The sequence below is a fragment of the Callorhinchus milii genome, unplaced genomic scaffold, assembly GCF_018977255.1.
Source record: "Callorhinchus milii isolate IMCB2004 unplaced genomic scaffold, IMCB_Cmil_1.0 Scaffold25, whole genome shotgun sequence".
Classification (NCBI taxonomy): domain Eukaryota; kingdom Metazoa; phylum Chordata; class Chondrichthyes; order Chimaeriformes; family Callorhinchidae; genus Callorhinchus; species Callorhinchus milii.
This window is the reverse complement of record NW_024704766.1, coordinates 6,331,571-6,358,451: the sequence shown is the minus strand read 5'-3', so window position 1 is coordinate 6,358,451 and position 26,881 is coordinate 6,331,571. Positions and strand designations below refer to the sequence as shown.

The 26,881-nt window shown below is 47.8% G+C and overlaps 3 protein-coding genes across 4 annotated transcripts in view; 2 read left to right on the top strand and 1 right to left on the bottom strand.

The window, feature by feature from the left end:
- Nucleotides 1-253: 253 nt before the first annotated feature.
- On the top strand, nucleotides 254-9,234 carry LOC103188708 (guanylate-binding protein 5). Of its 2 annotated transcripts, none has more exons than XM_042343990.1 (8): nucleotides 254-276; nucleotides 2,231-2,690; nucleotides 3,210-3,455; nucleotides 3,852-3,991; nucleotides 4,683-4,969; nucleotides 5,759-5,942; nucleotides 6,935-7,023; nucleotides 8,836-9,234. In XM_042343990.1, the coding sequence occupies exons 2-8, from the start codon at nucleotides 2,245-2,247 to the stop codon at nucleotides 9,127-9,129; spliced, it is 1,686 nt and encodes a 561-aa protein (XP_042199924.1). In that variant the 5' UTR covers nucleotides 254-276; nucleotides 2,231-2,244; the 3' UTR covers nucleotides 9,130-9,234. The 2 variants fall into 2 exon arrangements, with proteins under 2 accessions (XP_042199924.1, XP_007906971.1); XM_007908780.2 differs by lacking the exon at nucleotides 254-276 and adding an exon at nucleotides 1,606-1,681.
- Nucleotides 9,235-13,912: 4,678 nt separating this feature from the next.
- LOC121850799 lies at nucleotides 13,913-21,030 on the top strand. The gene is made up of 4 exons (XM_042343965.1): nucleotides 13,913-14,268; nucleotides 15,386-15,490; nucleotides 18,206-18,263; nucleotides 20,689-21,030. The coding sequence occupies exons 1-4, from the start codon at nucleotides 14,215-14,217 to the stop codon at nucleotides 20,814-20,816; spliced, it is 345 nt and encodes a 114-aa protein (XP_042199899.1). The 5' UTR covers nucleotides 13,913-14,214; the 3' UTR covers nucleotides 20,817-21,030.
- Nucleotides 21,031-25,600: 4,570 nt separating this feature from the next.
- LOC103188721 (Down syndrome cell adhesion molecule-like protein 1 homolog) overlaps nucleotides 25,601-26,881 on the bottom strand; it is a 119,352-nt gene continuing 118,071 nt past the window's right edge. Inside the window, 1 exon segment of the mRNA XM_042343939.1 lies at nucleotides 25,601-26,177. Coding sequence (XP_042199873.1) covers nucleotides 25,717-26,177 — 461 coding nt within the window. The 3' untranslated portion in view covers nucleotides 25,601-25,716.

The following is a 26,881-nucleotide window of genomic DNA, read 5'->3' as shown; positions in this document are numbered from 1 at the left end:
TCTCTAAGAGCGAATGACGAAGTTTCAAAGGAAAACAAAATCACGCAGTCCCTCCTTTCACTTCCCTACATTGACGTCTTTCCGTCTCACACAGTTGCGTAGCATTTCTTAAGGGATTCGGGGATTTTTAATCCACATTCATGGAAACATTAAACACAGATTTCTACAGGTGAAGCAATGCTGTTGTGCACGATTGGCTGCTGAGTTTCGTCCACAAAGATACACTCCACTTTACAATGTATCCTGTGAAGCACTTTAAGACGTCTCAACGACATGGTAAGGCGTTATATCAAATGTAAGGATATTATCATTCATCTATTTGTTTCAAACCTTACGATGATTGAAATAATATGAAAGCAGGAATCTAATAAGTAATAATCCTACAGTGTCTTTAATTATCAAATAATATTCTGGAAAATTGGCCTAAAATTCTGTAAAAACTGCCTAAACTGTGATCGCTTTGCTGACAAAATTGCCATTACCTATATTATCGTTATTATCATTGTTAATATTATTTTGATGGAAGGGCAATCAACTGGTGGGGAAGTTTGAAATTACTGCCGAGGAGTTCCTTGGGGATGTGGGGATTTTTCCCAGGACTTTATATGTTTTAAAGAAATGCCTTGTTCTACAGAGCGACTGTGACATGAATCACAGTGTCGTCTCAAAGATGTTGATGCTTTCTGTTTTGACCGTGGCTCTCTGTAGGTATGACCCACATGTTACATGATTTTGATAAACTTTCGGAAGAGCACAACTTCCTGAAGATAACAGGAATGTTCTGATAAACTTCCAGAATAGCTGTGGTCTTCATGTTTTGATAAATTCCAGTAATTGCCCAAGTTCCTGAATGATTCCATTAGCATGGTGGCTGATCTGAGAGATTGGAGGGGTTTTGGGGACTGGACTTGTGAGCATTTACTCCCTATTCAGAGCACTCAAACCTCAAAGCAATGTTTGTGGAGTAAATGTGGAGTCCTGTAGCTTAGAGTGCTCGCCTTGCAAGCGAGAGGACCTGGGTTCGATTCTCAGGCGGGGCAAAATACTAGGCAAGTTTCCTTACTCCACTCTGTTTACCAAGTAATAAGCAGGAACTTGGTTGTAAGTTGATTGACAGATCACTTTTCTTTTTAAAAAAATAATTTGGTCACTCAATCCATGACTGTTTGTGGGACACTGCTTTGCGCAATGGCTGCCACGTTCCGTCCACAAAATATACAGTTAATTCACCTTACAGTATATGCTGTGAAGTGCTTTGAGACGTCTCAATAAGGCGCTATATCAAATGCAATAATTATTATGTTTATTTTTAGACACAGAAACAGTAAACGCAGGAGGCCATTCGGCCCATCATGCCCGGGCCAGAGCTCTACGAACTATCATTTTTAATCCCATTTCCCACCTCTTCTCACCCACATCCCTGAAATATTTTTATTCAACTGAATAGTTGCTTACCCGGTTCTCTTTTGAACAATTTCAATTAATTCAGCCTCAAAAAGTCATTGCACAGTGATGATTGTAGTTAATCATTACCTCAAATAAGTCTCTGCTGCAGTCCATAGTGCTGCTGTGATGTTTGCGTAGATATGAATCAATGATTTGGGGCGTGGTGGGCCTCGATAGGACCTTTTGTAGTGCAAAGAGCAACTTACCTCTCAGTAGCTCAGTGCTTCAGTTCCCGGTAAGTGCTGCGTCTCAGCCTGGGTTGCATGAGGAGGATAAATTGTCCTTCCCTGGATCAGGGAACTGTGGAATACTGCAGGGTAGCGGTTAGAACACTCATCTCGCAAGTGAGAGCACCTGATTCGATTCCCGGGCAGTGAGAAACCTTAGGCAAGTACCCTTACTCCACACGCCTGTAGACTACCTACCAGTAAGTAGGAACCTGGTTGTTAAGTCGATTGGCGGATCGCTTTCCAGGGGTAATAATTTCTTCCAAAAAAATGATAATTTAGTCACTCAATCCATGACTGTTTGTGGGACACTGTTGTGCGCAATTGGCTGCCACGCTTTGCCCACAAAATATACAGTCATGAGATGGATAGATGTTTGTTAGGTCAGGGTATCAAGGGATATGGGGCAAAGGCAGGTAAGTTAATTGGAGTTGAGGTACAAATCAGCCATGATATAATAGAATAGGGGAACAGACTTGAGGGGCTGAATGGCCTTCTCCTGTTCCCATGACAGTTGCTTTTTCAGATTCGATGATTATTATAATTTTCTATCGAAGGCAGGTCAAGAAAAATGGCGGATTCCAGACTTTTGATGGAAAAGCCACTGCCTCTGTTGAAGTTCAGGGAAAGCGGGGAGATTATCTGGGAAGAAGCCACAAAGACCTTTTTGCTGGGGCTCGACCAGATTGTGGAGACCATAGGAATCATGGGCCAGGCCAGGTCAGGCAAATCTTACTTTGCAAACAAGCTGATGGGCCTTTCCGATGAAGACAGCTGCTTTCAAGTCAGACCTTGTGGAGAAGCTACCACAAAGGGTATCTGGGTGTATTGCCAGGAACATCCAAATAAGGACGGAAGGGTTAGGATGTTTCTGGATACAGAAGGTCTCCAGTATGCTTTAAGCACAACCTCCAACGAAACCGATTTGAGAATCATTTTCATCAATATGTTTGTTTGTGGCATCGTCGTCCTCAACATGAAAGACCGAGTCAACCAGGGCACCTTGGAGCTTTTGAAGTATCCTTTTTCACTTGTGTCTCGGTTAGGCTCACACCTTCTTTCACCTACTCAAACATCTCAAAAAGCTTTACGAGAAAGGGTGTCAGCCCAATCTGGGAGAGAGATTGTGGGGGGAGGGGGCGTGGGGGAGGGCGACCAAGGGAGCAGTCAAAGGGAAAGTTCATTTCATGTGTTTTGAAAGTGTCAAGGAAGGGATTTGGGAACAGATACAGAGATAGAACGTGGTCAAAGGTTCGTGGAAACAGTGATCACAGGGTTGGTTCAGATGAAGAAGGCCCTTTGGGTGATCATCCTCCCATCACCCTTCCTGGAAACCTTTTGCAGAGGATGTGGAGCAGGTCTTAGTTGATGGTGGCAGAGAGAGAGGCTGAAGGCCCACCTACCAATCAGTCAATTGACTTTACAGCGTGTCCTGTGAAGCGCTTTGAGGCGTCTCGAAGACGTCGAAGGCGCTATGTCAAATGGAAGGAATATTATTAATAATTCAAGAAAAAGGTTCCTTGATCAGTGTGACAGGGTGGCCATGAAATGCATCAAGTTCATCAAGGACAAGGGCCAAGGAGAGGAGCTGGAGCTGGAGTGCATGACACCACGAGATCTTTACGTTCTGTTCCGGGACAATGTGGACGAGGACCAAGACGTCCAGTGGGAGATGGAAATGGCGCTCAGGGTACACCAGTTAGAGGAGGACTTCACCTGCTGCTTCGATCAATGCCAGGCACGTGCCATACCATTCCCGAGCTGCAATCGGCGCTTAACCAGGTAAACGTGTTGGGCAAATCCCCGGCAAACCTCTCGGGCGTTTTTTTTTAAAAAGAAACGTAAAATAATTTTTCACTTTTTTAAAAAAATTTCAAATCAAATCAAATTCAAAGGCTTTCCTTTATTGTTCGTGCTTACGGTCATTTCGCCCCTCCCTCTGTTCCTGGCTCGGGGCGGGCGGCGGGGGTGGTGTTCGGACTCCGCCACTGTGAAGCGCTCCAGTCACTTCACTTTACGGTATATTCTGTGAAGCGCTTTGAGACGCCTCGAAGACGTGATAAGGCGCTTCAATCAAGTCCAAGGATTATTATTATTATTAAAGAACCCAAATTGGCAGCCCCACCTATTTGTGCTCCTGGCAGACCAACAGGTCAAACTGTTGCTTATTTGCCACAGGAACCTCTTGCAAGCCAGCGACGCGGAACTGAATCCGGAATTTGTTGATAAAGTGGCAGCCGTTTCTCAAGAGATTCTCCAGGATTTCAGAGTGAAGCAAATTCCTTGCCAAAGGGGACAGCAGGCGGCCACTGTCAAAGGTGCTGTGTTACTGGGAACGTTGCGTTGGGATTCCTGCGCTCTTTCCCTCTTGAAGCCGAACTGGTACAATTCGCGTTCAGAAGAAATTCCGTCCAGATCTCTATTTACTCTGTGTGTGTGTGTGTGTGTGTGTGTGTGTGTGTGCGTGTGTCTGTCTGTCTGTGACTCTAACTGTTTGTCCCCTCACCCTGACCATTTCCCCCCAATGCTCGGGTCCTGACCCAACTGTACAGCGCCTTGGGACGTCCTCCCGACGTGAAAGGCGCTCTATAAATGGAATCTTGTTGTTGTTGGGTGTCTGTCAGCGACAATCTCCTGCCGTGAAAGGTGCTATACAAATGTAATTTGTTGTTGTTTGTCTGCGTCTGTGTATCTTTGCAGCTTCCTGACACCACACGCCTGTGTTTACCTAGCAGTAAGTTGATTTGCGGATCTCTTTCCGGGGGTAATAATCCCTCCCCCTAAAAAATAATAATTCAATCACTCAATCCACGACTGTTTATGGGTCACTGCTGTGTGCAATTGGCTGCCGCGTTTCACCAGCAAATTGCACAATCAATTCGCTTTACAGTCTATTCTGTGAAGCGCTCTGATACGTCTCAACAAAGTGATAAGGCACTATAATCAAATGCAAGATTATTATTATTATTCTTGTGGTGTTTCTCTGGTCATTGTCCCCTCGTGTATTAGATATGATAGGCATCATCGAGCATCTCGTTGCTCTGATCAACGAGAGTGGATCTGTTTTCCGTCTGAGCTCCCTGTACCACAGCATCGCTGAGAGGCAGGTGCGGAGCGCTGCGAAGGAGGCTGAGCTTGCCTACTTGGACCGCATGGAGAAGCAGCTCCTTGACTTGCCGCTCAGCGAGGTCCACTTGTACAGGCTGCACGCCAACGCTTGCAAAGAGAGCCGAGAGATCTTCCAAAAGGCAGCCGGGGCCTTCCTGTTCAAAAATGACCAGCTCGGAAACCTTTCTGTAAGTGACCGGGATTATCTGTGCAGTGAGGCAGCGAAGACATTATTATAATAATAATAATAATAATCCTCGCATTTGATACAGCGCCTTATCATATCTTCAAGACGTCTCAAAGCGCCTCACAGAATACACTGCAAAGTGAATCGACTGTATATTTTTGAGGGTGAAATGCGGCAGCCAATTGCGCAGAGCAGTGAGGGGAGGAACCCGGAATTAATGTTGTTAATGAACTTAATAGTAATCCTTACATTTGATACAGTGCCTTATCATGTCAGTGCCTGATCTCCAAAGCGCTTCCCAGAATATCTATACACCTAATCCCCCCACCCGCCCACCTATATGCACACATTGAAGCGTACTTTAACAGGTGTTCGACGGTGTTCAACCAGACGTCATTACTCCCACCCAGGTTTCTTATCAAATGCAGTTTGTGTGTGAAATAACGAATAAGCCACAGTGTTTGACTGGGTATTGTTCTCGTCATATCAACCTGTCCGCTCAGCTCCGCTCCAAGTTCCCTGCCTGGTCCGCCCCATCATCGCGGTCGGGCCTTCAGCCTCTTTGCCCCCCATCCTTTGGAACTCCATTCCACAGACACTTTGCCTCGCCCCCTTCCTTGCCTCCTTCAAGGGCCATCTCAAGACCCTCCTCTTCAACCGCGCTTTCGGCCACCCTCCTACCCCTACCCTCCCTGATCCTAGCCCCCAGCTCGGGTCCAAATCCCTGACTGCCCAGTGCCTTGGGACATGAAAGGCGCTGTGTAAATGTAATTTCTTGTTGTTGTTGCAGATCCTCGAAGATCATTACAGGAAATACCAACAACTTAACCTCGAGAAATCCGAAAAGCAATGCAGGGAGAATATTCACCGTCTCCTCCAGCCACTGTTCAAACAAGTCAAACGCTATACTAAGGACAGCAGTCAACTGGAGGCAGATTTGTACCGGATTCAACACTGTTACAATGCAGCTGTGGGTGAGGCAACCCATTAATACAACCTTGGCTTGCATTTTTACAGCGTTCTTCACCTAAGGGGAGCATCATTTATTATAAATTGGATTTTATACGACTTATGTCAGGGCCTTGGAGGTAGTGCAGAGGAAATCTACAAGAATGATATCGGATAAGGGACTGCAATTATGTGGAGAGACAAGAGAGGCTGCGATTTTTCTCCTTCGAGCAGAGAAAGTTGAGAGGAGATTTACTAGAGGTGTTCAAAATCGGGTGGGTCGATAACCAGAAGACACAGCTATGAGATAATTGGCAAAAGAACCAGAGGGTAGACGAGGAGAAATGTTTTTGCAGCAGAGAGTTGTTACGATCTGGAATGCACTGCCTGATAGCTTTCCAAAGGAAATTGGATAAGTACTTAAGAAGGAAACATTTGCGGAGGAGATAGGGACACGCAGCAAAGCAAGTAGTGTAGTGGTTAGTGCGCTCGCCTCGCACGCAAGAGGACTCGGGTTCGACAAGTTTCCTTACTCCACATGCTTCTGTTTACCCAGCAGTAAGTAGGAACACAGTTGTTATATTAGTGGATTGGAGGTCATAATCCCTTCAAAAAAGATATCAATGTGATCACTCAATCCACGGCTGTTTGTGGGACGCTTCTGTGCGCAATTGGCTGCCGCGTTTTGTCCACAAAATACACAGTCAATTCACTTTACAGTATATTCTGTGAAGAGCTTTGAGTCATTGCGACGACGTGATAAGGCGCTGTATCAAATTATTAATTATATAAAGCAAGCCTGAGTTAAGTGAGCAGAGGGGAGAGTGGAGGAGTAAGGTGGGAGGAGATCAGAGATAAGGCGCTGCCAGGTACAACAATACGGTGTTACATTTATACAGAACCTTTCATATTAGGACAGTATCTCAAAGAGCTTCACAGCTGAGTGGGAACCCGAGCTGATGGGGAGAGAAATGTCCTGTTTCTCACTAAACTCTGTTTCTCTGCATTAAATTGACAGGTAATCTGCCAGGAGCCAATGGAATATTGAGGAGCGAAGTTTCCAAGCACAGAGCTACTCTTTTACTCTCCATTGCACGCAGGAAAGAGGTGAGCAACGTCAGTCACCATCATCGAATAGTACTCTGGATCTGAAGTCCTGTAGCTCAGTGGTTAGAGCGCTCGCCTCGCAAGTGAGAGGACCTGGGTTCCATTCCCAGGCAGGGTGAAACCTTAGGCAGGTTTCCTTACTCCACACGCCTCTGTTCACCAAGCAGTAAGTAGGAACCTGGTTGTTAGTCGATTGACGGATCACTTTTCAGGGAGTAATAATCGCTTCAAAAATAAATAAATAGAAAATATTAATAATTTGGTCACAGTAATGCTGTGCACAATTACTGCCACTTTTCGCCCACAAAAGATATAGTCAATTCACTTTACGGTATATTCTGCAAAGAGCTTTGAGACATCTCGAAGATGTGATAAGGCCTATATGATAAGGTGCAATTGCAAGGATTATTATCATTATTATAGAGCACTGACTGGTAGGTCACTAGTGTTCTGTGCTAGACCTCATAAGAAGGAAATGGATATGAGGAGGCTTTGGAGAAAATGATTTCGTTTTACGCCGATTTTTACAGCACGGAAACAGGCCAACTTGCTGGGTATGAGTGGGACAAGCGACGGCTCTTCATGCTAGAGAGAAGGCAACTCATAGGAGACTTTGTAGAGATCTATAATAATTTTAATTTGGATTGAAAAAGCAAATCTGAACAATACTTTTGGTATATACCAAGGCAGTAGAACAAGAGGACACAGACTTAGAGTTGTAAAGAGTTCCAAGACAGACACCAGAGCATTTTTCCTGACCCAGAGTGATTGAAGGCGGGTAAATTCAGAGCTAATCTGGGGAAACACTACTTCGGTGAGCGAGTAGTAAACGTATGGAACAGGATCCCTCGGGAGACGGACGGTGGAAGCCGAAAGTACCGTTTGTTTCAAGAACAAATGAGATAGATACCTGCAAGAAAATAAAATCTTGGGGACACAGTATATGGTTTGGGACACGACATGTCAAGCGACTGCCAGGATGGTGGAAGGAGGACTGGATGCACCTCGAATCCCTGTGTCCTGTGTTCCTATGTAATTAACGACTGGAACAAGGTTGCCAGGAAGGGTGGTAGAGGCCAAGACACCGGGACGCATTTAAGAAGCAGCTGTATGTAGTGATGGGCAGACGGAAAGTTGGGTGGGTGATGTCGAGAGATCAGATCCTCTTCATCCAAAACTAGACTCAGTGTCTCCAGAAAATGAGGAGAGGCAATAAACAAGGCAATAGAAACCGGTCAAAGGTAATATCTGCTGAATAATATTAATAATCCTCGCATTTGATAAAATATCTTGCCTTATCACATCTTCGAGATATTTTTCAAGAGTTATTCCTCTCTTATTATCCCTCGCCTCCTTCAAGGCCGGTCTCAAGTCCCTCCTCTTCGACCGTGCCTTCGGTCACCCTCCTACCCCCACCCTCCCTGCCCACCACCACTCCTGATCCCAAACCCCAGCTCAGGTCCAAATCCCTGACTGTTCAGCGCCTTGGGACGTCCTCCCGACTGAAAGGTGTAGTGTAAATGTCATTTATTGTTGTTGTCGTCTCAAAGAGCTTCACAGAATACACTGGAAAGTGTGATGACTGCGTGTTTTGTGGGTAAAACGCGGCAGTGAGAGAGAGGGAGAGCGTGAGTGTGAGTGAGAGGTTGTATGTGTGACTGAGAGAGATGGAGTGAGTGCTGGAGAGTGTGAGTGTCGAGGGAGTGTGAAGAGTGAGAAAGCCAGTGTAATGAAAATTTGAAATGGAAAGAGAATTTATTGCTCGAATTGATATTGAATCGGATGCAATTGTGGCTGTTTCTGCTAACACAGGAGGTGACTGAACAGCGTCACAGTGATTTCGAGATGGGTTTGAGGGGCTTTGACCTCCTGACCAAGTTCACGGCGAGCGGGCTGGCCCTCGCTAGCGCCTTCATGGAAGATGATAATGGTCGCACCGCAAGAGACATCTCCAGCACTCTGCTGTCTGCGCCCCTCGCTAGCAGCTTGCTGATGGGCTCCAGCTCAGGGCTCAGCCACAGAACCTCCTACTGTGACCAAGACCCCCCAACATCGTTCCAGTACGCAGCAGAAGATGTTACCAGCACTGATAGTGCAATTATCTGAGTGAGTGTGAGATTGTCAGTATGGAAGGGATCATGAGTGTGAGAGATTGAGAGGGAAAGGGATCTCTCTCACACCCACCACCTCTCTCACACTCCTTCCCTCTTACCCCTCCCTCTCCCCCTACCTCTTTCCCTCCCTTCCTCTCCCCCTCCCCTTCTCCTCCCTACTTCTCTTCCTCCCCCACTCCACCAGGATTAACATATGATTAAAATAAATAATTCTTGTATTTGATACAGCCCCTTATTATCATTGAGATGTCTCAAAGTGCTTCACAGAATATATGGTAAAGCGAATTGACTGCATATTTTGTGGGCGAAACGTGGCAGCCAATTGCGCACAGCAGTATCCCACAAACAGTCGTGGATTGAGAATTGAGTGACTGGATTTTTGAGGAATGGGATTGGGAATATAGATTCCCATAGTCCAGGGAAGTGGAGAAAATTATACCAGGAAAAAAAAGCTCTCAGATTTTTTTAAATTCATGTAAATTTCTCTATTCGCTCACGTGGTCACACCAGAATATCATGTTGATCGCATAATTATTCCGCCCGACATGTCGATTTAATCATTAGAAAGTGGACTAAAACAGGAATTTGATGTTTGTTCAACAAAATGTTCAGGAACCATGATTGTTATTCTCCTCAAATTAAAGTCTCTTCATCAAAATGAGTCTCAGGATCTGCTGTGATTATCTATGGGAGTGTGGGTATGCGTGTGTGTGAGTATTAGATATTTGTGTATGAGATTGAATGTGTGTGAAGTAAGAATAGTGACCACTGCCCCGAAACTCTGGAACACTCTTTCTCTATCCTTCCGCCTTGCCCCTTTCCTTCTTTGACCGTGCCTACGTGTGGGGGTGGTGTGTGTGTGTGGGTGGTGCGTGTGTGTGTGTGTGTAGGTGGTTGTGTGTGTTTGTGTGTGTGTGGGTGGTGGTTGTGTGCGGTGGTGGAGGGGGAGTTAAATCCACAGCAACAAGACGTCAAAGCTCAAACCTCAGCATCTCAGCAACTTGAACGAGTGATGACGTGCGCACACGGTGACACTTCTCCAGAGCTGTCAATATTCTCTGTAGCACTAGATGGTGCCACACTCACGTGGAATCCAACCCTCGGCTAATGGACGGTTGGTCGATTGCCCCCCAGCAATGCTCCACCACAACAACTTGCATTTACGTAGCGTCCCTCAATGCAGAAAAGCACCTCACAGACCTCACAGAGAATTTTGCCTCCACTGTGCGACATTGGCAATAATAATAATTATTGCCCACCAATCACTGCAGTAAAAACTATAAGTTTCTGATCTGTGTGAGTCGTATAATAGTAATCCTTGCACTTGATATAACGCTTTTCAGGCCTTGTAGACGTCTCAAAGCGCTTTACGGTGATCGCTGTAAAGTGAATTGACTGTATATTTGCGGGCGAAATGCGGCAGCCAATTGCGCTCAGCAGCGTCCCCGCAAACAGCCGTGGATTAAAGTGACCAACTTATTATTGTTTTTTTCTTGAGGGATTATTATCAGGTGTGTGGAGTAAGGAAACTTGCCCACGGTTTCACCCTGACCAGGAATTGAACCCAGGTCTCTCACTTGCGAGGCGAGTGCTCTAAGCACTGAGCTACAGGACTCCACAATGCCCTATATCGGCAACAATAATAATGTTACAATTAGAATTATTATTGATTCGAGCCTCATTTCTATGAATTTCCGAGACTCCCATCCTGCCCTCGGTCACCGGTGGCCCCACAGCTGAGTAACATCCTCGATACAACACTGAACGCACAGCGAGCAATTAGAACAGAAATTGTTCCATTGAGACGTACGGGGAAATTGATGAGTTTTTTAAATGTGTGTCATGGAAAAGTTGATTATTTTAAGATCATTTTAGAGTTTATTAGCACTTTGAAGATCTGAGCTGTCCTTTCTCCCTCATATCCGCGCCACAACTGGCACCGCCTTCCATCACCTCCGGAACATGGCCAGACTACGGCACTACCTCACCCCTCACGCGGCTGAAACTCTGGTCCACGCCTTTATCACCTCGAGGCTGGACTATGGGAACTCTCTCCTCGTCGGCCTTCCCGGCCCTCCCTCCACACTGCAGGTCATTCAGAACTCTGCAGCTCGTGTACTGTCCCGCACCAGACACCGCCACCACATCACTCCCACCCTCACCCTCACCCTCGCTCGCCTCCACTGCTCCCCATCCCCCAGAGGATCGAGTTCAAGATCCTCATCCTCACCTCCAAGGCCATTCACGGCCTCGCTCCCTCCTACCTCTCCAACCTACTATACCCCACCTACCTGCCCGTACCCTCCGTTCCTCTGGCTCCGGTCTCCTCCACATCCCCCGCCCCAACCGCCCTACCATCGGTGGCCTTCAGCCCCGAGGCTCTGGAACTCCATCCCCAGTGCCTTTGCCGCTTCCTCCCTTTCCTCCTTCAAGGCCGGTCTCAAGACCTTTCTCTTTGACCTTCAGCCTTCAGCTCCGCTCTCGACTCTCTACCCCTCCTCGCTCCCTCCCTTCCCTCCCCTCACCCTGACCATTTCCCCCTCCTCAGCTCCCCTCCCTTCCCTCCCCTCACCCTGACCATTTCCCCCCTCCTCACCCTCCCTTCCCTCCCCTCACCCTGACCATTTCCCCCTTCCTCGCTCCCTCCCTTCCCTCCCCTCACCCTGACCATTTCCACCCAATGCTCGGGTCCCGACCCAACTGTACAGCACCTTGGGACGTCCTCCCGACATGAAAGGCGCTCTATAACTGCAATCTTGTTGTTGGCATAAGTCATATTAAATGTACGGTCCCAACTGATACGGCTTATGAGGGGTTTATTGTAATATCTTGCCCCTGTGTTTCTCTCTTAATAATAATCATCTTAATAATCCTGGCATTTGATATCGCCCCTCATCACATCTTCGAGATGTCTCCACGTGCTTCACCGAATATACAAGATACACAGTCAAAGTGTAGTGACTGCGTATTCTGTGGGCCAAAGGAGGAAGCCAATTGCTCACAGCAGTGACCGGCAAACAGTCGTGGATTGAGTGACCAGATTATTGTTTTTAATGGCAGCTCTTCCCTGGCTGGGCGCCGGCTTTGTCTTTTTCTTGCGGGGTTGGGGGGAGAGAGAGGGTGTTGGGGGGGGGGGGGGGGTAGCTCGGAAGTAGCAAAATTCTATCGCGCAGTTCGAAGCTCTGACAAAGCCGTCGATAAACCCGTAAATTCTCAGCCTCTTACACAACCAAGTGGATAAGAATTTCTCCCCACACCCCCACCCCCCCCACCCCCCACCGCCACCACCACCAAAAATGTGGGTAGAGTTTACGCTGTTCATTAGCTGTGCGCTGGTTACATTCACGTTGAATCGTCACCTGGCTGTGTGGGCAGTGAGAGGCTCAGTCTGACTAACTCGGCTCCTTGACCGGGTTTGGAGTGTTGGCAACCTTCACCGTTACTATTAGCAACCGCGCTGACGGGGCCCTGGTGTGTTCAGCTGATGCTGCTCGTGAATAATAATTATAATATAATAACGATCCTTGCGTTTGATTGAGCGCCTTATCGCGTCGTCCAATTGACTGTGGATTTTCTGACCGAAACGTCAATCGACTAAAAACTGACTTCCCACTTACTGCCGCTAAAGAGAGACGTGCGGAGTGCGGAAACTTGCCTAAGGTTTATGCCCCGCCCGGGAATTGAACCCGGGTCCTCTCGCTCGCTCGCGAGCGCTCTAACCACTAATAATAATAATCCTGGCATTTGTAACAGCGCCTCATCACGTCTTCGAGACGTCTCAAAACGCTTCACAGGACACACTGTAAAGTGAATTGACTGTATATTTTGTGGGTGAAACGCGGCGGCCAATTGCGCACAGCAGCGTCCCCACATACAGCCGTGGGTTGAGTGACCAAATAGTTATGTATTGATTTATTTATTGATTTGTTGAAGGGATTTTTACCCCCGGAAAAGAGATCCACCGATCGACTAACAACCGGGTTCCTATTTAGTGCCGGTAAACAGAGGCGTGTGTGTGGAGTAAGGAAACTTCCCTAAGGTTTTGCCCCGACCGGGAACTGAACCCGGGTCCTCTCTTTTGCAAGGTGAGTGCTCTAACCACTGAACTACAGAACTCCACATTATTATCATTATACGCTTTAAGCTCTGGTGTTTCACTAAGGTGTGTGTGGGGGGCGAAGGGTGTGTGCGGGGTGGGGGGTGGGGGGTGGGAGGATGTTTGTCCAGTGGGTTTAAGGAACCCAGTGGAGTTTCAAATGGAGTTCATCCCTTTAGCACTTGTGTCATCCACAGATCAAGCCGATGAGGTTGTCCTGGCACCTATCACTGAGCACAAACCCACACAGGACCCACACATTGCTCTATTTATAGAGCCAGGCTGCTGTCTCATTGCTGAGCTTCTCTTGCTAAAGGAAGGAGCTACAGGCTGTGGTGAATTGAGCTTCCTCGCCAGGAGAGAGAGAGAGAGAGAGAGACCCCAGAGAGAGAGAGAGAGAGAGAGACCCTTCAGAGAGGGAGAAAGAGAGAGACCCTTCAGAGAGGGAGAAAGAGAGAGAAAGAGACCCCTGAGAGAGGGAGAGAGAGAAAGAGATACCGCAGAGAGAGAGAGAGAGATCCCCTGAGAGGGAGAGACCACCGAGATAGAGAGCGAGAGAGAGACACCACCGAGGGAGAGTGAGTGCGAGAGAGAGTGAGAACGAGACCCCTGAGAGAGATTGTTGAGAAAGAGAGGGAGAGAGACACCTGAGAGATCTAGATCCCGAGACAGAGACAGCGAGAGAGAAGAGTGAGAGGAGAGAAAGAGAGACCCACCCTCTCCCCACCCGTCTCTCTCCGATCGTAAGAGCCGAGACCGAGACACCAGGTTCTCAAGACGAGACGGTGATCAGGAGAAAATAGCGTAAGCTGTTATTACGCAGGGACCACGGAATTAGACCCGTAAGCTCATTAGCGGCTTTAAAGACAGCCTGACTGACCCAGTCCAGGAGATTCCAGCAACACCAACCACGAGCTCAACATCACCGACACGGTCTGGAAACTCGCAGAGTAGGAAGCAGCGAGAAGGAAGGCCGGAAAGATGCTGGGGACCTTGATGACGGTTCTCTTCCTTATTGTCAGGGCGGCTGGACAGGTGAGTCTAACCATAGTGATAATTCGGGCACTCGATCCACGTGTGGGGATGCCGCTGTGCACAATTGGCTGCCGCCTTTCGCCCATAAAATACACAGTCACTCCACTGGACAGTGTATCCTGTGAAGCCCTTGGAGACGACTCCACGACCTGATAAGGCGCTGTAATCAAATTGAATTCGGTCTCCGTTGGCCAAGCAAATTCTTATGTTCTCACGCCCGCTCCCAATCCCCCCAGTACCGGACTCCTCACTCGGACGGGTTACCCTTTGTGAGCAAAAAATGCGTTCAGTGAGCAAAACCAAGATGGTGGAAGGGTCTCTTACAGAAGTAATGCAGTTTATTGGCTCGGGTCCGGGTGGAATTACCTTTTATTGGAGAATTCTGTGTCTCTTTTCCACAAAATGGCTGCCCCCCCCCCCCCCTCCCGGCTTGCTGTCAGAGTACGTCCATCACACCATGAGCAGATGCGATCATCGGGAAACTGAGATGCTTGGTGGGGGCGGGCGGGGCGGGGGAGACGTGGTGGGGGGTATTGTGGCAAGCGAAGGAACAAGATAATCCTGAGCAAATTAAACCAAATCATTCTTCTCCAGATTTTGCCAAATAAATCGCGATTTCACAAAACACACAGTCACCACACTTTACAGTATATCCCGTGAAGCGCTTTGAGACGTCTTGAAGACGTGATAAGGCACAGTATCAAATGGAAGGGTTATTATTATTATTAATATTATGATAAAATGCGTTGCTCAGTGCATTATTTATGTAACAACATCCTTCGAGATCCCTCTACCATCTCGTTCCCCTCCTCCCCCCCCGCCCCCCCCACCCTGAGCGAGGGAGGATAAAAATAATGATCATTTGATATAGCCGTTGTAATATCTCAAAGCGCTTCACAGAGTCTACTGTAAAGTGTAGTGACTGTGTATTTTGCGGGTGAAACGCGGCAGCCAAGTGCGCACAGATTTTTTTTGAGGGATTATTATCCCCGGAAAATCGATCCACCAATCAACTAACAACCGGGTTCCTACGTACTGCGTAGGAACAGAGACGTGTGGAGTAGGGAAACTTGCCGAAGCTCTCTCTCTCTCTCTCTCTCTCTCCCCCTCCCCGCAGATCGGAGCTGGGATTCGTCGTGACGAGCCTGTCCACTACCTGGCGTATCAGCCACTGCCCTGGCAGGTACACTGTGTGAGCCGCAAGTCCAGCCGGGGAGATGAGGTGAGGCCATCCCTTGGCTCTGTGACCCCGTGTGTGTGTGTGTGTGTGTGTGTGTAGGTGTGTGTCTGGGTGTTTATGTGTACGTAGGTGTGTGGGTGTGTGTATGCTTGCTGTGTGTTTGTGTGTGTGAAGGTGTGTGGGGGGTTGTGTATGCTTGTGCGTGGGTGTGTGTGTGTGTTTGTGTGTATAGGTGTGTGTTTTAATGTGTGTGTGTTTTTATGTGTGTGTAGGTGTGTGTGTGGGTGTGTTTGTGTGTGTGGGTGTGTGTTTTTATCTGTGTGTAGGTGTGTGTGTGGGTGTGTGTGTGTGTAGGTGTGTGTGGGTGTGTTTGTGTGTGTAGATGTGTGTGTGTTTGTGTGTGTATGTGTGTGGGTGGGTGTGTTTGTGTGTAGGTGTGTATGTGTTTGTGTGTGGGTGCGTGTTTGTGTGTGTGTATGTGTGTGGGTGGGTGTGTTTGTGTGTGTAGGTGTATGTGTGTGTGTAGGTGTGTGTGCGCGTATTTGTGTGTAGGTGTGTGTGTGTGGGTGGGTGTGTTTATGTGTGTGGGTGGGTATGTTTGTGTGTGTAGGTGTGTATGTGTATTTTTTGTGTGTGGGTGTGTGTTTGTGTGTGTGTGGGTGTATTTGTGTGTAGGTGTGTGTGGGGGTGTATTTGTGTGTAGGTGTGTGTGTGTGTGTGTAGGTGTGTGTGTGGGTGTATTTGTGTGTAGGTGTGTGTGGGTGTATTTGTGTGTAGGTGTGTGTGTTTGTGTGTAGGTGTGTGTGTGGGTGTATTTGTGTGTAGGTGTGTGTGTTTGTGTGTAGGTGTGTGTGTGGGTGTATTTGTGTGTAGGTGTGTGTGTGTGTGTTTGTGTGTAGGTGTGTGTGTGTTTGTGTGTAGGTGTGTGTGTGTGTTTGTGTGTAGGTGTGTGTGTGTGTTTGTGTGTAGGTGTGTGTGTGTGTTTGTGTGTAGGGGTGTGTGTGGGGGGGGATGGGGGTGGGATGCCTGGAATTCTCAGTTGAGGTGGAGACTCTTAAACAACGTTGATGGTTTCCTGCACATGTCAGACACACGGCTGACCAGAAAAATACCACCCAGCATTGGGAAGACGACTTAACAAGTGTAGTGACTGTATGTTGTGTATGCACAGGCAGCAGCTAATTTCCAACGGCCCACAAACAGCTGTGAAGCGAACGTCTGTTTTTATTTATCCGATATTAAGGTGACTCTGTTTCTGGTTCTTTGTCGGGTGGGTGTTTGATTGAGTTGAAGGTACATTACGTTCAACCACAACAGCAGCAACGAATGACATTTACCTCACGTTGGGACGTCCCAAGGTCCTGGACAGTCAAGGATTTGCACCTGAGCTGGAGGTTGGGATCAGGAGGGGTTGGAGGGTGGGGAGGGCTGGGGGTAGGAGGGTGACTGAAGGTGCAGTCGAAGAGGAAGGTCTTGAGATGGTCCTTGAAGGAGGCGAGGGCGAGGTGTAGAGGCTGTGGGATGGAGTTCCAAAGGGAGGGGCGCAGAGAGACTGAAGGTCCGACCGCCGATGGTGGGGCGGGCAAGGCAGGGAACGTGGATCAGGCCGGTGTGGCGTTAGCAGGTCACAGAGGTGGGGAGGAGAAACTGGGGCTTTGGGGAGTGAGGGAGGGGGTGAGGAGCGAGAGGTGGGTGGGGGTAAGAACCATATTGTTGGACTTGACAGTCCTCTGCTGTTGTAAACGTGATGAATGAACATATCCCGTTAAAACAACGTTAAACAAGGAACAAAGGGAAGCAGTGTAAAAGGCTCCCCCCAATCCCGGCCCCCCCGGTGTGTGACTGATGCTGTTTTCTGTGACACCATTATAATTCCTCGATCCCCACTGTCTCACCATCTGTGCATCTCCTGCATTGAAGACAGTGACTTTCCAGCTCATAAGATGGGGGACTTGGGGCGATAGAGGATGTGGGGAGGAGAGCAAATAAAATTGACAGTGTGACTCAGTCGCTAACATTCTCACCTCTTGAGTCCAAAGGGTCAAACCCCATCCATGACAGTGACTTACAGTCTGGGCTGATGCTCCAGTGAAGTGTTGGGAGGAAGCGTTGAATTGTCGGAGATGCTGTCCTTGGGATGGGACGTTAAACCAAGCTCTCCCTCTGTGTCCTGTTCAGCCGGACGGCACTACTCAAAAAAGAGAAGGGAGTTTCTGTCCCCAAAACAATAATAATAATAATAATAATCCTTGTTGATACAGCGCCTTATCACGTCGTTTAGACGTCTCAAAGCGCTTCACAGGATAAACTGAAAAGTGAATTGGCTGTTCACTTATAGTTTGTGGGCGAAACAAAATTTTTATCCTTTTCCCACCTTCTATCCTCGTGACTTGAGGACGTTAGATAGATTCTTCGAAAAGGAAAAATTTGCAGAGCTATGGAGAAAGAGTGGGGGGAGTGGGACTAGTTGGGGAAAGAGCGGAGGGAGTGGGAATAGTTGGGGAAAGACCGGAGGGATTGGGACTATTTGGTGGCTCTTCCAAAGAGCCAGCACAGGCACGATGGGCCGAATGGCCTCTTTCTGTGCTGTAAGATTCTGTGATTCTATGACGCCGCTGTGGGTAAATTTCCAACAACGACAACAACTTGGATGTATATAGCGCCCTCCGCGCTGGACGGCGTCTCAGAGCACTTAACCGCGAAGCTAAGAGTTCTCGTGGGTCTAACAGAATGCGGCTCCACTTGTGTCTCTTTCAGAGGGAGGGGAACTCGCGAAGAGGCAGTGTCACCTCCTCAAACACAGGCCACGGAAGAGGTGAGTTTCCCTTTTACACCCAGTGCAGGGAATGTGCTCCCAAACCAGGCCTGACCACAGCCACCTAAAAGATCTTGATAATAATAATAATAACAATAATAATCCTTGCAATTAATATAGCATTTGACTGTTTATGGGACGCTGCTGTGCGCAATTGGCTTCCGCGTTTCGCCCACAAAAATATACTGTCACTCCACTTTCAGCATGTCCTGTGAAGCGCTTTGAGACGTCTCGAGAATGTGATAAAGCGCTGTATCAAATGCAAGGATTATTATTATCATAGTGCCTCAAAGTGCTTCACAGGAGATACTGTAAAGTGTAGTGACTGTATGTTTATGGGCGAAACACAGTAACCTGTCGATCCAGTGGCCAATCGACTAACACTAGAGAGGAAGACAATCTTTTTTAACCTCTTTCCCCCCCACCTCCCCTCACTCTACCACTGGCAAAGTACATCAGTTATAACTACACCAGAAAGTGGAGTCCTGTAGCTCAGTGGTTAGAGCACTCGCTTTGCAAGTGAGAGACCTGAGTTCAATTCCAGGCAGAGGGCGAAACCTCGGGCAAGTTTCCTTACTCCACACAGAGCCTAATAATAATCCCTCCAAAACCAAAAGCAATAATAAATTGGTCATTTTCAATCTATGACTGTTTGTGGGACATTGCTGTGCGCAATTGGCTGCCGCGTTCGCCCACAAATATACAGTCACTTCACTTTACAGTGCGTTCTGTGAAGCGCTTTGGGACGTCCTCCCGACGTGAAAAGCACTATATCAAATGCAAGTATTATTATTATTATTATAAAGTGTTTTACTGGTTAATCATAATACAATATAGAATATACTGTAAAGCGAATTGACTGTGTATTTTGTGGGAGAAACACGGCAGCCAATTGCGCACAGCAACGTCCCCACAAACAGATTGAGGTGACCAAATTATTATTATTTTTATTATTTTTTTAGGAGGCAAACGGATCACCAGGCTCAGGCTGGGTGGAATTTGGGGCTTGTTAAGGCCCGTCTTAAAATTGAAGATGGTGCAGAAAAACAGAAAATCCTTGAATTTAATCTTCGAATTTAACAATTGGGAACTGATACAATTTGAAGGTTTTTCCAAATTAAGACAAAAACTTCCTCCTCTGAGACAGTTAACTTTCGAAAGGGAATTAGACTTTTTTTTTCCCAACCGGGTGTCTGACACACACGGAAACCCGTCACCGTTGCTTAAGAGTCTCCAAAAAGTGGAAGTCCTGTAGCTCAGTGGTTGAGCACTCGCTTTGCAAGTGAGAGACCTGAGTTCAATTCCAGGCAGAGGGCGAAACCTCGGGCAAGTTTCCTTACTCCACACAGAGCCTAATAATAATCCCTCCAAAACCAAAAACAATAATAAATTGGTCATTTTCAATCCATGACTGTTTGTGGGACATTGCTGTGCGCAATTGGCTGCCGCGTTCGCCCACAAATACACAGTCAATTCACTTTACAGTGTGTTCTGTGAAGCGCTTTGGGACGTCCTCCTGACGTGAAAAGCGCTATATCAAATGCGAGGATTATTATTATTATTATAAACCGAACTGAGAATTCCCCGCCTCCCACCTACACACGGAAATCCCAGAGATGGGTTGTTGGAATGGAATGCGCTCTCTCTCTCGCTCTCTCTCTGGAGGAACGCTTACCTCATTCTAGAAAGTATTAGCTGTAGGAATTGGATGTATGTTTCGAATGGCCTCCTTCTGTGCTGTAGGATTTGTGATTCAATGAGTGGCTGGAATTTCAGATTTCCCATTCACCCGTTAGGCTCCGGTTTCGCCCACAAAATACACAGTCAATCCGCTTTGCAATATATCCCGTGAAGCGCTTTGAGACGTATCAACCACGTGATAAGGCGCTGTATCAAAATGTTAGGATTAATTGTATAATAGGATTATTATTATTTGAAAGCATTGCTCTCTCCGGCTTTACGGTGGCTTTACGTTCAGCACTTGGTTGACGTTCTATTCTGTTTGTGTGTATGTGTGTGTGTCTGTGTTTGCGTGTGTGTTTTTGTGTGTGTCTCTGTGTTTGTGTGTATGTCTCTGTGTTTGTGTCTCTGTGTTTGTGTGTGTCTATTTGTATGTGTGTTCGTGTGTGTCTCTGTGATTGTGTGTGTGTCTGATTTTGTATGTATGTGTGTCTGTGTATGTTTGTGTGTGTCTCTGTGTTTGTGTGTATGTTTGTGGGTGTGTGTTCGTGTGGGTCTCTGTGTTTGTGTGTGTGTTTGATTTTGTATGTATGTGTGTCTGTGTTTGTGTGTGTTTGTGTATGTTTGTGTTTGTGTGTGTATGTTTGTGGGTGTGTCTTTGTCTTTGTGTGTGTGCCTCTGTCTTTGTGTTTGTGTCTCTGTGTTTGTGTGTGTGTGTGTATCTGTGTGTGTGTGTGTGTTGCAGGTCCCCCGAATTCCTTAACGAACGAAGAGAACAGTCTGAGTCACTCTGCCTCTGAGAAAGCTGCCGTCACCATCCAAACACAGTATCGGAAATACCAACAACGCAAACACACTGAGTACAAACCTTAAACACCCGTCAAACCTGTTGGGTTTCCAGTGAGGTTCACCGGGAGCTCCACCACAAAGAGATTAATGCTGGGGTCCAACTGCCGCGGCTTAGATATTTGGGTCTTACGATATGTGCTGATTAATGTTCATCCTTTGAAAGCGTAGGAATGTCTTGTCTGTAACTGATGATCTGTGACGGTCCTAAATGTTTTTAATAAAGACTGGAAGAGATTTGTTGGATAAGACTTCTATGAATCCCTGAATTTTATGCCGCGCCGTTCAAGTTGTTTCCAAAGTACTTCACGGGATTTACTGGGAAGTGTAGTGACTGTGTGTTTTGTATGTGAACGCGGCAGCCAGTTTGCACATAATGACATCTTCACAGGCAGCCATGAAGTGCAAGGTTTTGTGTATTGTTTGTAATGTGACACACACACACACACAGAGACATATACACACACACACACACAGACATATACACACACACACACAGAGACATATACACACACACACACAGAGACATATACACACACACACAGACATATACACACACAGACAGACAGATACATACACACACACATAGACATACACGCAGACATACACACAAACATATACACACACGCGCAGACATACACACAGGCATACACACATACAGACACACAAATACACACAAACACAGACACACAAATACACGGAGGCACACGCAAACACAAAAGACACACAAAAAGACACGCGCACACAAAGCACAGCTGAGTAAAACATATGCTGATCCTTACAATGAGATCGTAAAAGGAGCAATTCCTGTTAGTTGTCAAGTCAAAGGTGAAACAATTAACACTCACTGGAATTACCCCCCGCGACACGCTGTAAAGATTGTTTAGCTTATTGTACAGGAGGAAGTAGTGGGAGGTTCTGGAAGAAGGAAAGACCAAATCAAATGTCTTTGTTGCTCTATATTCTTGTGCGATGCTCACGCTCACCCCTGAAGGACAAAAACCTGCTGCAAAAAAAGGGAGCAAACATGTTAGATGGCATCTGTGTAAGTCACAGGTCATTGAGGAGGAATCTGGGCAGATTTACACAGCAATACCCCACTCCTCAGCGAGTATCTCACCTCAGATCCATACTGAACACATTTACATCTCATCCCAGTGTTGCTCATACAGCATAAGAACATAAGGAACATAAGAAGTCTGTCTGGTTCACCTTCCACCATCCTCACAGTTACATGCACAGGTTGTGTCCCAAACTATAGCGCTCTGGGACGCTACCCCGAGTGAGGTTGCTTTTGTTGTATGTTATTTATTGTTTCCTGATGGAAATCCATCTAATTTGTTCTCGAATGAATCGACACTTTCTGCTTTCAACAGCTCCCTAAGGAGCTTATCATAATTATATATATCATCGTAAGCATCCCGCCAGTCATGCTAGTCCTTATTGTTCCAGTAGACGCATCGCACTCAAAGCTCTGCTGTCTGATCAGATATCTCTCGTATCACATTACTCCGCTAAGTGTCAGATTAATAAAAAAGTCACCAATCAGATAACACCATTCTGTAATCTCCTCTGTGGGCTGAAGGGTGAGAGGTACATATTTCTGATGACTGGGCCCTGGAGGGAAGAACTCTGATCTTAATAAAGCAACGTCTTTTGCTAACCTCCTATTCCTAGATTTAGCAACCTTGGGACTGAGTTGATTAGACAGTGTCAGCGCTACAACTGTAATTACTGTGACGTGGACCTTGTGTGGGTTTTGAGACAAAGATGTTTGAGCCACTGGCTGTGTCTCAGTCTCTTTCAATAGGGTCTATAATAGGAATAATCCTTGCGTTTGATATAGCGCCTTTATCACGTCCGCAAGACGTCTCAAAGCACTTCACAGGATATGTTGTGTCTATATACCATACAGCAGCTGTGTAGAATCCCTGAAACTTACAGCTCAAGATAAACGCCATTCCGCCCATCGTATCTGTCCTTTCAGTACCACTTACTAACAATAATAATCCTTGTACTTACTATAGCGCCTTATTGCATTGTTGAGATGCCTCAAAGTGCTTCACATTGTAAAGTGAATTGACTGTACTGTGGATTTTGTGGGCAAAACACGGCAGCCAATTGCGCACAGCAGCGTCCCACAAACAGCCGTGGATTGAGTGATCAATTTATTATTATTTTATCTTATTCATTTTTTTTGAGGGGATTATTAACCCCGGAAAAGCGATCCATCAATTGACCAACAACCGAGGTCCTACATACTCCTGGGTAAACAGAGGCGTGTGGAGAAAGAAACTTGCCCAAGGTTTCGCCCTGCTGGGAACCGAACCCAGGTCCTCTCCCTTGCGAGGCGAGTTCTCTAACCACTAACCTAAGGACTGCAACTTAGTAGAAATGAAACTATCCTGGTCCCTCAAAGCAACATTGGTCAAACAGCTTCTCCTGCAGCTGCATCAGGGATAAGAAATGACATTTCTCCATTCTGACCACAGCAGCTGAAATGTGTTAAGTTACTGTGAAAGCTCCACGTCCCCCGCACTGCACTCTGTCCCACCATTGGCAGTAGGGCCTTAAGCCTTTCTGTCCCCACCCTCTGGAACGCCATCCCAAAGCTCTTCACCTCGCCCCCCTCCCTTGCTTCCTTCACGGCCCTGTCTCAAGAAATATGCCTAATAACCGGGTTCCTACTTACTGCTGGGTAAACAACAACAACAACAAGATTATATTTGTATAGCGCCTTTCACGTCAGCAGGATGTCTCAAGGCGCTGGACAGTGTACAGCATTTCGACCTGACCTGGGGTTGGGGGGCGTAAGAGAGGGGAGGGGAAGGGGGGTGGTTGATGGCATGGTCGAAGAAGAGGGTCTTGAGGCGGGACTTGAAGAACGCTAAGGACGCTAAGAACGCTGGGGGATGGAGTGCCAGAGGTTGGGGCAGACTGGCTGAAGGCTCTCCCGCCAATGATGGGGCGGAAAGGTTGGGGGACGTGGAGCAGCCAGAGCCGGCTGAGCGGAGGGAACGGGCAGGTTGGTAGGGGTTTAGGAGGTTGCAGAGGTAGGGTGGGGTGAGGCCATGGAGGGCTTTGTAGGTGAGGACCAGGATCTTGAACTGGATCCTCTGAAGGATGGGGAGCCAGTGGAGTTGGGCGAGAGTGGGGGAGATGGGGTCATGGAGTTTGGTGCGGGAGAGGACACGGGCTGCAGAGTTCTGGATTATCTGCAGCTGCGGAGGGAGGAGTTGGGAAGACCGACACGCAGAGCATTTGCATAGTCGAGCCTGGAGGTGATGAAGGCACGAACAAGAGTTTCAGCGCCTGAGGGGTGAGGTAGTGGCAGAGTCGGGCGATGTTGCGGAGGTGAGGGAAGGCAGAGCGGGTCATGGCTTGGATGTGGGGAAGAAAACACAGTTGAGGCGTGTGGATAAGGAAACTTGCTTAAGGTTTTGCCCTGTCCGGGAATCCAACCCTGGACCTCTCGCTTGTGAGGCGAGTGCGCTAACCAATACGCCACAGGCCGCGTTTTTTCACCCTTCATAACTCTGATAATAATAGCCATCCTTGTGGTTGATAGAGCGCTGGTCTCGAGGCGCTTCCAAGACAATTGCTGCCGAGTGCAGTGACTGTGTTTTTGAATACCGCTTCAACTCGACACAGCCCTGGACAAGGAACGGGAAAGCTTTCGATATCAATGGCAAACTATGTGTGTTTAGCCGGTTAGACTCCAGCAGGGAGTCTCTGGGCTCCCCCCCCAAGCCTTGGCTCTCGCCAACCTGCGCCTAATACTTTCTGGAATTAGGTAAACAGGGTACGTCCCTCCAGAGGGAGAGAAATCCATCTCTATCTATCTCTGGGAATTCCATGTGTCGGTGGGATGTATGGAAATCTCAGCTTGGTTTGGATACTCAAGCAACGGTGATGGGTTTCCGCGCGCGCGAGCGCGTGTGTGTGTGTGGCAGACACCCCGCTCCCCCCCCCCCCACGCCCCCCGAGAAGAGCAAGGGAGGGAAGGAGCGAGTGATGTGTCTCGAAGGGTGGGGGTGTTTATCAGGCGCAGCAGGGATGGGGATTAAACCCCAAAATACAACAGGCACAACGTTAGAAAGAAATCTTTTTATTGCACACGGGAGTGGGATCGTTGTTGTGGGTGTTTTTTTTTCATAGAAAAAAAGGTAATTAACACAAGCAAATTTCTGCAAATAGAAGATGGTTCTGTCTCTGTGTAGGAAGTAAATCTTTTGTCGTTAACAGTAAAATAGTCCGCATGCAAATAGCTTCAGAGTTACCTTCAAGAAACAAACCCCCCCGACTTTCTGACGTTGGAGAAAAAGGAGGGGGAGGGGGAGGGGGGGGGGGGGCAGGAAAAAAAATAAAAGTAGTTGCTTTTGCCTCGTTTCGCCCCTGTGGTTTCCGTCCCCGTTGGAAACCAGGCCAAACATTCATTTTTTTTAAAAAAAATCATCATTTTTTTTTGCTTTTTTTTTAAATAACATCACAATTTTTTTTAAACTTTTTTTTTAAACCATTTGTTTGTTCAGTTTTTTTTTTGGGGGGGAGGGGGAGATTTTTTATTGAAAAGTTCACCGTTTCCCCTTTTCCCCGTTTCCCTGCCACACACCCCCCCCCACCCCAACCCCCTTCCCCCTCTCCCCAATTGTGTCTTATTTTTTTTTAATCGCGGAAGAAGAAAATAGTTGTCTTATTTTTATACCAAAAAATGAGTTCCTTATTTACAAGAAGTCTTTTTATTACAAATTAACAAGGGGTGAGTTTACGGAGGGGGCGGGGGTGGGGTGGAAGTGGGGCGGGGAGGGCCGGGGCATGGGCGGAGAAGAAGGAGGGTAAGAAGAGGGGGAGAGAGCGAGAGAGTGTGTGAGAGAGAGAGAGAGAGAGAGAAAGAGGGGGTGAGAGAGGGATGAGACGTAGGGAGTCTCTACACCAGTGTGTAAGACTTTGAGTAGGCGGCTGAGCCTTGTTTGTGAGATCGGTTGAGTCCGGTTGTGCTCATTTCTAACAGGGAGTCTTTGGAGCCGCTGATCTTGCTGTGTGCGGGCAGACGTGGCTCCACAGAGGCCGCGGAGACGTTGACGTTGGGGGCAGGAGCCGTGGGGGCAGAGGCGGGGGCACAGGCCGAGGCCATGGTGGAGGGGGCTGGTCCCGAGGTGCTGGGCACGGTCAGAGTCCTCTGAGGTAAGGTGGCGGTGGAGTGCGGGTGCAGGGGGGGCTTGCTGCCCCCCGCCTCCAGCGTGGCGTGTCGCGCCTGCGTCTGGTACGCTCGGGCCATGTTGCGGATGGACGCCTCCCGGGGGGGCACGGCAGGGCAGGGGTCCTGGATTCCTGTCTTGCGGAAGAAGGCTTCGGCTTTCACGTACAAGGGAAGGTTGCTGTAGTCGGCTGGAAGGAGACAACGATTACCGTAAAACAACGACGACGACGTAGGACAACAACAAAATAGCGCCTTTCACACGGGGCAGCGTCTCAAAGCGCTTGACAGTGGCGGAGCACGACGCCGAGCTGGGGGGGAGGGGGGGACGACAAATGTAGACATGGTCAAACAGGAAGGTCTTCAGGCGCAACCCGATGAAGGGGAAGGAGGGGCAAAACAACACAACACACGACATTTCATTTACACGGCGCCCTTCACGTCGGGAGGACGTCCCAAGGCGCTGGACAGTTAAGTATTTACACCCGAGCTGGAGGTTGGGATCAAGAGGGGTGGAGGGCAAGTAGGGTGAGGGTGTAGGTAGGTGGTTGAAGAGGTGCGTCTTGAGATGGGCCTTCAAGGAGTCAAGGGAGGGGGCAAGGAACGTTACGGGGAGAATTAATTGAGACCTTCAAAATTATTGAGGGGCTTCGATAGAGGAAATAGAGAGAAACTGTTTCCTCTGGCGGGCGGGTGTCGGAACCAGAGGACACAAGTGTAAGATAGTTGACCAGATGAGGAGACCTTTTTTTTACGCAGCAAGTTGCTGGGGTCTGGATCCCACCGCCTGAAATGGCAGTGGAAGCAGTTTCGAGAGTAGCTCTCCAAAATCCCTCCAAAACCATTTTTGGTCATTTTCAATCTACGACTGTTTGTGGGACATTGCTGTGCGCAA

Excerpts from the sequence above, each read along its gene's own strand:
- LOC103188708 (XM_042343990.1), top strand. The coding sequence starts at position 2,245 with ATGGCGGATTCCAGACTTTTGATGGAAAAGCCACTGCCTCTGTTGAAG. Across the intron at positions 4,970-5,758 it reads ACCAGCTCGGAAACCTTTCT|ATCCTCGAAGATCATTACAG; the intron begins GTAAGTGACCGG and ends TTGTTGTTGCAG. Across the intron at positions 5,943-6,934 it reads CTGTTACAATGCAGCTGTGG|GTAATCTGCCAGGAGCCAAT; the intron begins GTGAGGCAACCC and ends TTAAATTGACAG.
- LOC121850799 (XM_042343965.1), top strand. The coding sequence starts at position 14,215 with ATGCTGGGGACCTTGATGACGGTTCTCTTCCTTATTGTCAGGGCGGCT. Across the intron at positions 14,269-15,385 it reads TTGTCAGGGCGGCTGGACAG|ATCGGAGCTGGGATTCGTCG; the intron begins GTGAGTCTAACC and ends CCCTCCCCGCAG. Across the intron at positions 15,491-18,205 it reads AGTCCAGCCGGGGAGATGAG|AGGGAGGGGAACTCGCGAAG; the intron begins GTGAGGCCATCC and ends TGTCTCTTTCAG.